Source organism: Solanum pennellii, chromosome 12 (genome assembly GCF_001406875.1).
Source record: "Solanum pennellii chromosome 12, SPENNV200".
NCBI lineage: Eukaryota > Viridiplantae > Streptophyta > Magnoliopsida > Solanales > Solanaceae > Solanum > Solanum pennellii.
This window is the reverse complement of record NC_028648.1, coordinates 61,466,154-61,478,133: the sequence shown is the minus strand read 5'-3', so window position 1 is coordinate 61,478,133 and position 11,980 is coordinate 61,466,154. Positions and strand designations below refer to the sequence as shown.

Here is an 11,980-nt window from a genome sequence, read left to right as displayed (position 1 = left end):
TGTTCACACTCCAGTTGAGGTCTGAACACGCAGTATATGAACTTGTATTAGGCTCAGATGTCATACCCTTTTTGTTCTCAAAATATATTAGATAGAATAAAAAGTTTTTTTTCTCCTAATGAAATGACTATCACAATATTTTATTTTATGTTTAATAATATTTTGAACTCTTTTAAGCCATTGATATCTTATACTCAGTAAAAGATAAAATGAATTCATCTAATTCTTAAATGTTACAATACATTTATCTCATAAAATATAAATATCTCTGATTCGTAATTCAATAGTTGAATGACCAAACATAAATTACTTTCTTTAACATTAATTAAATATTTTCATAAATAACTTGATCAAACACAATTACTACTAGTCTACTATTCAAACTAAGAAACCTCAAATCAAAACTAAGGAATTTACTCTTAAGTTTTTCCATTCAAACCAAAACTAGATATAAATATAAAAAACCAAAACAAAAATATTATGTAAAAAATTATAAAATAAAAAGACCATATAGACCAAGGAGGAAACTATCAGAATGTACTTGTTATAACTGCGGAAAGATAGGACATTTAGCTAGAGATTGTAAGTTACCTAAAAATCCAAAAGGAAAACAAATTGCAGAAGTAATTATAGACAAATCAACTAGAAAATACAAGCATTACCTTCAAATAGGTCATGTTTGACGTGAATTCGAATTAATCTAATTTCAACTTGATAATCAAATCCCGAATAAAAAATTTAAAAATAAAAATATTTTGTCAATATACTCACACAAACTAATGGAAAAAGCAACGATGAGAGATAGTGGGAAAAAAGAAGCATTGAATGAAATGTTGAAAGGTTCAAGGAAAAAGAATCGGACATCAACATGTTTTCTACCACCATCTCTCTAACTTTACTTATATATATACACACACTTTTTCTAATGAAATAACCTTTTCATTTCACCATTTTTTTTTTCTCTCTCTCAGTCTTCTTCCGTTCAAACCAAAGGTACGCTTAGCTCAGCTCCATTTGATTGAAAATATTGATCAGATTCATTGTCTACACTTGATTTATGCTTCGATTTAGTTAGAAAATCGTGATTATCAGTACTAATGATCTGTATAAGTTTTTTTTTTTTTTTTAAAATAAATCTGATATAGTTTAACCTAAGAATAATGGAGTCAATTGGTTAATCCGATCTGATTTGTAATACTGTAGTCCAATAGTAGGAAAAAACTGTAGATTTCACCATTTTTTATTTTTCCAGTTTTGCATTTATCATCTCTGCACATTTTTTTCTTACCTGCTGTGCTTTGGAAAATTTGTTTTGATCTATGGTGTGATCAGTAGGAAGGAAAATGTTTTTCACGGAAAATTAGGAATATTTTGACCAATCGAACATGAGAAAATGTTTTCCTCCATATGGCCCTAATTCCCAATTTTTTCTACATGTTGCAGCTAATAGGAGTTTTCTAGTTTCAACTGCTTTGCAATATGTAAACTCAATCAAACATAAGTTCATTTACTTTACATTTTGGGGATTTGTTATTGCGATAAGTAGCGCTTGATAGTACTATTTCGAATAGAATATACATTCGGCTTCACATTATATCAATGCGTCTAATGAGATAATATCTCAGATGATCATTCAAGTACGAGTTTTTTGCATAGAGAGTCGCTCAACTTTGACTTTTAGTTGAGTGACCATCTGAAAATTCAGAATCTAAAGCGTGTGGGTTCTGAATGAGTATGATCTTGTTATAGTTACATCTTACATATGCATACATTTTCTAAAGATCTGTTGTCCGTTTTCTTTCTTTCAGGTTTACCAGAAATTGTAAAGATGAGCAACGAAGATGGCGGTGATGATCTGTCTCCACAAAGACGTGCCCCTCGTTTGAATGAGAGGATCCTATCATCTATATCCAGGAGGTCTGTTGCTGCTCATCCTTGGCACGACCTTGAGATAGGTATCGAGCTGGCACGCACTACATTTTTCATCATTCTGAAATACGCAAATTTCGCAGTTGTGTCTGATCATTTCCGGTTTTGCTTCTTTTATTTTGTAGGACCTGAAGCTCCAAGCGTTTTCAATGTTGTAAGTATACTAAATCCTTAAGTTCAACTAATATGCAGCTAATTGGAATATCCCCAGCTTGGCCACTTTAATTCTTCTTTTAAGTTGGGAAATTAACTAGAATCATGACTTGCAGAGTGTAATCTTCGATATCTGTCTCTAATAGGAAAGTTTCGTATCACTCATTTGATGAAATGATGAAAGGATTAATATCTTTTATGCATAATGCAAAAACTATCAATATAGAAAAAGAAAACTGGAATTACCGCAATTTTCCTTCCAATTCAGCTAAATATATGTGCACCTCTGATGTATCATTAAATGTTCCAAACTCCTACTTAATTTATTTATGAACTGGTAACTAAGTACATTATTAAAATAAACAGCAAAGCACGAAAATAAGTCTGAAAATCCCTTGAACAAAAACAAAAAGAGGGGCGCTATAATCTTTACTGAAGTTGATTCTTGTAGTGAATTGACGAAGTCTAACGTACTGTTTTCATCCAGATCAATTAATCTGTTTCATCAGTTATTACTTATTAAAGTCATCTTTTCCAGATGTCGAATGGAGAGCCAGTCTTGAAATTTCTCTATAAAAAAATGATCTTCTATAGTTGAGACACTAGCTATTACTATTCCAATGGGACATACTATCGGTATTAGAGGAAAAACTGTGAAGAACTAAAAGATCATTGTATGCAATTATCCTACTATCTCCTGCACATAAGCTGCATATATGTTTCCATATATCCCGAGAAAAATGACAGTTGAGAGCTTCTTCAGTCCTTTTCTTCATTTATCTTGATTGTGGAGGATTTTGGTTTATTGCGACCGTAAAGTCATTCATGTAAATAGATCTACAAAAATGAGAAAGGGTTTATTACTATATTATCTGTTTGTGTGGAAACACTAAGTTGGTGTTATTGTGATCGCCACAATGCGTTCATGCAGGTCATTGAGATTTCAAAAGGAAGCAAAGTCAAATATGAGCTGGACAAGAAAACCGGTCTTATTAAGGTATGATGCAATGATCTAAATTAAGACAACTTTAAGCTATGAGTATCTCGCGCTATGCTTAATCTATAGAGTGAGGTTACTATTACTTGCTAACACTACAACAAAAACAACTTTTAGCGGCAATAAATATGTACATTTAACAAAGAATGTTAAAGCTTTCACCGGCTTTAGGCCCCTAAAGAAACATACTTTGCGGCAATTAAGCTATTGCCGTATTAGTTGCTGCTAAAGATCATTTTTGGTGTAGTGTAACCTTGACTTTGGTCAAATAATTGTTTCCCGATAGCAGCACTGTGAATCACCCTTCACTCTAAGCCTTTTCCATGTATGACCAGGTTGATCGCATCCTATATTCTTCAGTGGTTTACCCTCAGAACTATGGTTTCATTCCCCGAACACTCTGTGAAGATAATGACCCAATGGATGTACTAGTCCTCATGCAGGTAGGTAAATGAATGTACAATACAGGCGTAACTGCGATTGTTGACTACCTCAATAGGACTGATTGTAACAGTAATCGGCTTTTAACTTTTTCAACAGGAACCTGTCCTTCCAGGTTGTTTCCTTCGAGCTAGGGCGATAGGCCTGATGCCTATGATTGATCAGGTTCCTATTTTTTATCCAAACAGTTACTTCCAGCTCTTTGTAAACGAGACGTTTAATTACAATGTTTTCTTCCTCAATTCAGGGAGAGAAAGATGACAAGATCATAGCAGTGTGTGCTGACGATCCAGAATATCGCCACTACACTGATATAAAGCAGCTCCCCCCTCACCGCCTTGCTGAAATTCGCCGCTTTTTTGAAGACTGTATCCTTCTAAATTTATCTATTAATTATAACAACTCCCTTAGATAATGAATCTGTAGAAAAAAGGAAATTCTTAACTCGTCTTCAGACAAGAAGAATGAAAACAAAGACGTTGCTGTTGACGATTTTCTGCCTCCAAGTACTGCTGTCGATGCCATTCAGTACTCCATGTATGATATAACTAATTGTCCACGCACATTCTCATGTATTATAATAGTAACTTATCGGTTGCATGGTCGTTATGTTTGTGCAGGGATCTGTATGCTGAATACATATTACACAGCTTGAGGAAGTAAGGTACAATGGGACATGACATATAAACAGAATATCTATAGGTACAATTTGAAATGAAGACTGTGACAAGTTATCTTAATGATTTGCCATCATATTGTGTTTTTTGTACTCTTATTATCTCTTTGTTGAATTTTTGTGATGTATGATGTTATGATTTAGCAAGGGTTTATCCATTGCTGCTCTCAAGTTGTACTGTTTTAAGTATGTTGACATTAATTCACTATTGGTATTTGTTATTTTCTGTATTTTCGATCAATATATATATACTACTAGTGATCAAAAGCTTCGAAAATATACTTTTTAATCTGAAATTTTGAACATTTAATCTTGTTATTTGTGTCAATAATTTTACAAAATTCAAGTTGCGAATGATAATCTATACACATGAGATCATCTTGAAAATACATCTATTATTATTGAAAACCTCATTAGATTGCAAGCCTCACAAAGCATTGCAATGTGTTTCAAAAAGTTGCTTATAAGTTAGTCAATATAAACTAGGGAAACTTTCACATATAGCTACTTAAAAATAGTCTAATTACTCTCTATTGCTATAATTTGATAATTATAATCCGTAGTTACATGTTATATGGAGGAGAGAGGCGAGAGAGGGGTAAAAGAGTTGGAGAAAGGTGAAATGTATATGTATATCGGTTAGATAATTGTATATTATATATATGTATTTGATATGTGGCAAGCGAGATTGGGAGAGGGAGGAGAGAGGCAAGCGAGAGAGGCAGAGAGTTGGAGAGAGGTGAATTGTATATGTATATCATTGCATATTATACATATACATTTGTATATAGGGCGAGCGAGACTAGGAGAGTGAGGAGGGAGGCGAGAGAGATTAGGGGGAGGAGAGAGGCGAGCGAGAGAGGGTAGAGAGTGGGAGAGAGGTGAATTGTATACATATATAGGTTAAATAATTGTATATTATACATATATATTTGTATATTCTGACAAATTATACATATACAAACGTGACTAATTATACAAACTCGAAGTCAACCCACATAATTAATATATAATGTTAGTGGCGAGTGGTAATTATAGCAAACGATAGCTGTGATGAGTAGTTAAATAGTGTAAGTTAGCTTTGTTGCGTAATTTTCCCTATAAACTACTTACTTGATAGTAACTTAGAGCACGTTTGGATTTGTTTAAAAGTCGGTCAAACCTACTTTTAAGTCAGTTTTTGACTTAAGGATGTGTTTGATGAATATATAAATAATTTAAAATAAGTCAAAAAGGACTTAATAAGTTACGAAGTGTTTGACAAGGTTAAAAATTACTTAAAATCAGAAATCGAAAGTAAGTTTTCCCTATTTTTTTAATTTTTGGCTTTAAAATCATTTCAGTCTGACTTTTTATTTTTGACTTAAAAACTACTCTTTTAAGTCAATCCAAATGGACTCTTATTCAAGAAGTTTGGAATTCTTAAATAGATATTTATAATATAATATAATGTATTTATAACATTTTTCAATTTTTAAATAATTAAAGAGTTTATTCATTTTTAGGAAGTTTGGAATTCTTAAATAGATATTTATAATATAATATAATGTATTTAGTTATCATAGTTATAGTTTTAGTTAATTATTATTCACGACCAATATTCAGTGATAATTACGCGGACTGGTGTATCGAGTTTATATAGTTCACCAATTTGTATAATTAAAATTTGTGTAATATAATTTGTATAACTTTTGTGTAATAACTGTTTAAAGTTCAGATGTTTGTGTTGGTATAAATTCGTTATTTCTAATTTATACAAAAATAACTTAATTATACAGACATACTTAAAAATTATACAAACAAGACATCTTAAACTTTAACTACAATCCATAAATATATATACTATAAATATATAAAGCATAATTAAATTTATTATAATAAATATTTGCGAAAATTCATTTTCTTTTTTAAAAGGAATCAAAGACAAAATAGTGTGTGTCATGAGATGAAAAGGAGGGAGAAAATTGAGAGGTAGGGAATAAAACCTTTGATAATGATGCATTCTTCGTATCATATAATAAAATTAAAAAATAAATAAGCTTAAGTGAGATGATGATCAGATCAAAATGAAAAGGAGATATTTGGAATATTTTGTTTCCTTTGCATTAAAAAACTATTGTACTTAAATGAATATGATTCCTTTCATTTTTAATTAAAATTTTAAATTTATACTTTAGATATAATTATTATTTTGATATAACGAATAAATATGTTATCTAATCTGCTTCAATTAACATTTATATGCTTTAACTTTAGCTGTGTATAAAAAAACACTTTTAGATTTACAGAAAATTGAATAAGTAAATATATGTATTTTACATAACGTCTTACATGAATTGTGAAGTAGAATATCACGTAGAATGTGTGCGTCTACTCGTTTAATCTTATATATGCGTATAAGTGTAGACTTATCTATATTCAAAATTGGTGAGCGTAGGTACTAGTAGATATCAAATTAAAGACATAGTTACATATCATACTATTTTTTTTGTAATAAATTGTTTTTTAAAATAAGTCCTACACGATGCTAATTCAAATGAATTAGGGCTCTAATTCATATATTAGAGACATAATAGCCTTAACTTGGTTTTAACTGACAATTATGATCTTGAACTTTGTATATGCACAAGTTAAACATCTAAATTTGTATAAAATTGAAAGAATAAACATATTCATTCTACATGACAATTTTAACTCGTGTTCTACGTGACATCGCATATATATTATGCCATATAAGATATGCATACCTACTTATTTAATTTTATACCAATAAAAATAGGTGCATTGTCCACAACTTATTAGACATCAAATACAATTTAAAAGGGCCTTTAATTTGTACTTTCTTTAGCCTATCTCATTTTCCTATGTCTTTGATATTCCTTTTTACTTTTCAGTGTCAGCAGCCATTTGGCTTGACCCCATGCTTCAAGTTTTTAGATGCCATTCCATGAAATAAAAGTGTTTTTTTTCATACAACAAAGTAGAATATTAAATAAAAAGACCCACATGCCAATAATCAATTGGAAAATTAGTAAAAGTGAAAAAGATTGCCTATATTTTTTGATAAGTGCACATTTTTTGCTTGCTTAATTGATGTGCTAATCAAGAGGATTGGAACATAGGGGAGAGATGCCTTAATTCTTTGGGTAGCAAAAGTATACTCTTAATTTAATTAATTTATTTCTTCAACACGTTATTACGTGTGAAACTGATTTTTCTTTAATATGATTTTTTTTAAAAAAATAAAAGGGTCTAAAAAATACTTCAACTTTGATCGAAATTGTTGTTATGATATCAAACTTTATAGAGAATGTTTTATCCCCTTGCACTATTTACTAATGTAATTTAAAGGTATATGTGGTCTCGCGTTGACTCATCACTATTTATAATGATGCAATATTTATGATGTCCACATAGACATAGGCATATATATACCTTTAGAATACATTATTAAATAGTGCAAGGGGGTAAAAGGTAATTTCCAAAGTTTGGTATTGTTACAGTAATTTCGATCAAAGTTCGAATATATTTCTTAAACAACATATTATGCCTGACTGTTGTAAATATCATGTTAAATAAGTGATTATCTGTTTATTTCATTAGATAAGTACTACAATAAAAATAGCTTTTTAGCGACAAAAAATTATGCACTTTAAAATAGATTTCAGGAACATTTTACAAAAGTGCTAGAATATAATTGCCAGTAGTAATTGCCTAAAAAAACATATTCGACATTAATTAACCTATTGCCGTTAATTATTACAACAAAACACAATTTTTAATGAAGTGAGAAAACATACTTAGTAAAAATTACTTTAATATTTCTGTCATTTTTATTAGTGCCTCATCTGACGTCCGATATCTATATTAGAACCTAATTAAATTTGTATTTTACGTTGTAGGGGCAATTTTAGAAACTACACTTCCAATAAAATTTTCTTCATTTTTAGGACTTAATCATGAGAAAACATACCTTATAAACTACATATCTTTTTTCTTAGAGTTTCTCGTCCGATGTTTTGATATTCACATTGAAGTCTTCTATAATAAGTCTCCTCCCTTTTTAATGAGTTACATATGTCATTGTGAATCTATATATATATAGTCAAGCAACCTTATTACAAATGTAAAGTCTATTTAGATCTCTTTGCTTTACAAATATCATCATCAATTAAGACAACCCTAATAAAGCCATCATCATCAACAACAACAACATGCCTAGGGGTCGACCACTTTCTTTGCAGGTTTCACTTTCTTCTTCCTTTAATCTTTTCTCCACCTTTTCATCATCAGTTCAACCTGGAAATGATTTCATCTGAATTTACTAGCCAACTTTATTATTGTAAAGATGCATCTTTAGAATAATGGAAAAAGTTTTAAAGTTATATGTATATCTTTACCTGTTCTGTCACGATTCAAAAGTCGAGGTCATGAAGACAGACACACCGAGAATCACAAAATAATGTGTAAGCCGAAAGAAATTACATATATGAGACTTCCAAAGAGAAGTTTAGGTCAAAACCGATAAGAGCAACAAATAAAAGTTCTCAAAACCTGATAGCATAAATATCTAGCTCTGAAATATATCTCAAAGTCTTCAAAAAAAAATAAAAAAACTATAAATGATAGATGAAGATCAGTGGTTATTCGGATAGCAAAATCTCACTACTACTTTTATTATCCTTTTGATGCAAATCGAAAAATCTTCATAATGACTGATCGAATCAAGTAATTTCTTCTGATATAACTTGTCTTATTTTAAAGATTACGCTTACCTATAAATATTATTTAAGTGAATTGATACTACGAAAAATTATTTACACTTATGTTTTTAGACTTTAATTAACGCTAAAATGAATATGTTGATCACATGACTATCCTTAAGACCATGTTAGGCGGATGTTGTTTTATAGCATCGGTTCATCTGAACTTAGTATTTATAACGTTCCTATAATAAAAATAAAATATTTATCCTTTTTATTTGTTATAGTGGATGGAGTATAATTTACTTAGATTAATTGAAGCAAAAGTAAATTTGAAACCATAATTTTAAAACCTTAAATGTGAAATAAGAACAAATAATTTGAGATGAAATAGAGTATGAAAAATTTAGAAAACAAAGGATAATTGTGAGAATTATTAAATCGTGATTTATTTTACAGACTGTGGAACTCAAAGTAAGGATGTGTTGCCCTGGTTGTGAGAGAGTTGTCAAAGACGCTGTCCTCAAACTTAGAGGTATGCAAAGATTATACGATTTTCGTTTTAATTTATTTATCTTTTTTTTTTCATTGAAAAGAATATATTTTTTTAATAACTTTTTAGTTCTAACTTTTCATATAACATATATCAAGACATCTTACTAAAATTTTAAAATCATCTTAAGATTTTAATTAAAGTTATTGAATTTTATCAAATTCACAAGTGAAACTATAGTTCTCCCCGCTCTTATAGTAAAGAGTTCCATTATAGTAGTACGTCAAGGAGCTCCCAATAGGATTTTCTCCATATTTAGGGTATCGGTTCGAGCCTTGGGCACGGAGAAAATCCTGTTGGGAGCGCTGCAGAGCATGATTCGGATTTAATCAGGGCTCTAATGTGTGGAAAACCAAAAAAAGAGAAACCCTCATTTTTCTTTTTGTTTTTTCAATTGACTCGAATTCAGAATCTTAAAAATTGAAAGTGAAAGATGCTTACTATCCGAGCAACTCCTTCGTATCAAATTCTATCATAAGTATTCTACAATTTCCTTAACTACAATTGAACTAAAGTATTATGATTCACATAATCACATTACCCCTAACAAAATTATGACATGTCCATCACAAATTTTGTTCACAACAATAAATTAATTTCGCCACAACATATATTACATCGAATATTTCGCGATAAATCAATAATTTTGTTCGACATATAATGTATAAATACCAGGGGTAGATTCAGCAGAGATCGATGTAGAGATGGAAAAGGTGACGGTAATAGGATACGTCGATAGAAAAAAAGTGCTAAAAGCAGTGAGAAGATCAGGCAAAAGGGCAGAATTTTGGCCATACCCAAATCCACCACTATATTTCACATCATCAAATAATTATTTCAAAGATACAACAATAGAGTACAAAGAAAGTTATAATTATTGGAGACATGGTTACAATGCTACTGATAAGTATGGTACTTTGCCTATAACTCAAAGAGGAGATGACAAAGTTAGCAATTTGTTTAATGATGATAATGTATATTCTTGTTCTATCATGTAATATATAAAAAAAAATGTATGTTCATTAAATTATAATCTTGGTATTATATTATGTTGTCAATTTCAATAAAAATAATGAAAGTCTAGGGTTTCTATGTATAATAATCCAAGTTTTTTTTTTTTTGTATGTTATACAAGACTTAATTAACCAAATGCATGTTAATATGTTGCATGTGTTAATTATATACATTGTAAAACAAAAATAGATATTCAAAGACTAAGGGTGAGCATAAATACCGGGAAAAATATTAAAAGAAAATTGAAATTTATCGACGTACCGTAGTAGAGGAATCCATCTACGTCCTTGTTTTTCTCGAGCACTATGGAGGCACATGACAAAGACAAATATGATATTTCAAGCACGATAAGTTCCTGGTGTCCGGTACCCACATTTAGAGGGTAGAGCGCTTCCTAACAAAGATAATTTGTATTCAAGGAGGCTCGAATCTGAGACCTCTTGATTAAGGATGAAAGAATACTTATCACTTCACGACAACTTTAATTTAAATTTTGTAAGTGTTTGATACTTTTATATTGTTCTTATTTTCTTTTTCATTCGCATAAAAAAAATCATTTTAAAAATACTGAATCGATGTTAAAAAAATCAAATCGAATTAGTTTGATTAGGTATTCTATGCACACCTTTTCACAATCGAAAAATCAGAATGCCCCTATCATAGGCTAGTGCTCTTCCATAATGAGTTTGGAACTTAGAAGGACAAAAAGATCATTTAAATTCGAGTTAATATCTCAATTTTAACTTTAAAAATTTATCTAGTAAAATTACTATTTTATTTTGTATCAATAAAATACTTAAATATAATTTTTTTTATCCATAAAATCATTTAACTAAATTTATCAGTAAAAAACCTAACAAGACAACAATAATTTTTTTAATAGTTGAAAGTCTTCTCGCTAACATTTAAAGCTTAGTTTTCAAGTTAAATAAAAACACTAGTTTGATAGCAAATTAAGCCAACTATCGTATATTTTGATTTTAGGCTTCAATCTTGATAAAAACTTATCAACAAAAATTCACTAAAAATTGATATCCCTAAAATTTCTAAGCAAGTGATATTTTATTGATTATAATTTATAGGATAACAAATTCTAGACTGAAAAAAAGGAAATTATTTCACATGCCTTTCACCATTTATTTATTCAATTCTATATCGTACGTAGAAAACCAAAACACTTGCCAGCTACAAATCAATACGAATTATTAGCTATATAGCTTGGATACATTAAAAATTAGCTCGATACATAATATATAGATCATATACGTTAAATACTGGCTCGATATTTTAATTTGTGGCTCAGATACATTAAAAACTAACTCGGACACATAATATGTAGTTTGGATACATTAAATACTTACTCAGATTCATTAATATGCAGTTCGAATACATTAAAAAATGTAACGACCTGTTTAGTCGTTTTGAGCAGCAGATTTTATTTCTGGAAAAACTGTGTGAGTCGACGGAACCCACGACGGACCGTCATGGACACGACGGGCCGTCGAGGGGGTCTC

General features: G+C 30.1%; 2 protein-coding genes across 2 annotated transcripts; both read left to right on the top strand.

The window, feature by feature from the left end:
* Positions 1–846: 846 nt before the first annotated feature.
* Positions 847–4,437, top strand: LOC107005337 (soluble inorganic pyrophosphatase PPA1). Its single transcript, XM_015203903.2, has 9 exons — positions 847–993; positions 1,809–1,955; positions 2,055–2,083; positions 3,014–3,079; positions 3,415–3,522; positions 3,620–3,685; positions 3,768–3,888; positions 3,976–4,057; positions 4,141–4,437. Exons 2-9 carry the CDS (start codon positions 1,829–1,831, stop codon positions 4,181–4,183), a joined length of 642 nt encoding a protein of 213 aa, XP_015059389.1. The 5' UTR covers positions 847–993; positions 1,809–1,828; the 3' UTR covers positions 4,184–4,437.
* Positions 4,438–8,333: 3,896 nt separating this feature from the next.
* Positions 8,334–10,450, top strand: LOC107005338 (heavy metal-associated isoprenylated plant protein 30-like). Its single transcript, XM_015203904.2, has 3 exons — positions 8,334–8,440; positions 9,359–9,434; positions 10,128–10,450. The coding sequence occupies exons 1-3, from the start codon at positions 8,411–8,413 to the stop codon at positions 10,448–10,450; spliced, it is 429 nt and encodes a 142-aa protein (XP_015059390.1). The 5' UTR covers positions 8,334–8,410.
* Positions 10,451–11,980: the final 1,530 nt, after the last annotated feature.

What these genes read in the sequence shown, in the direction of transcription:
- LOC107005338 (XM_015203904.2), top strand. Translation starts at nt 8,411, where the DNA reads ATGCCTAGGGGTCGACCACTTTCTTTGCAG. An exon ending in GTCGACCACTTTCTTTGCAG is followed by an intron (nt 8,441 to 9,358) that starts GTTTCACTTTCT and finishes TTTATTTTACAG; the next exon opens with ACTGTGGAACTCAAAGTAAG. An exon ending in CGCTGTCCTCAAACTTAGAG is followed by an intron (nt 9,435 to 10,127) that starts GTATGCAAAGAT and finishes TATAAATACCAG; the next exon opens with GGGTAGATTCAGCAGAGATC.
- LOC107005337 (XM_015203903.2), top strand. Translation starts at nt 1,829, where the DNA reads ATGAGCAACGAAGATGGCGGTGATGATCTGTCTCCACAAAGACGTGCC. An exon ending in ATGTACTAGTCCTCATGCAG is followed by an intron (nt 3,523 to 3,619) that starts GTAGGTAAATGA and finishes CTTTTTCAACAG; the next exon opens with GAACCTGTCCTTCCAGGTTG. An exon ending in GATGCCATTCAGTACTCCAT is followed by an intron (nt 4,058 to 4,140) that starts GTATGATATAAC and finishes ATGTTTGTGCAG; the next exon opens with GGATCTGTATGCTGAATACA.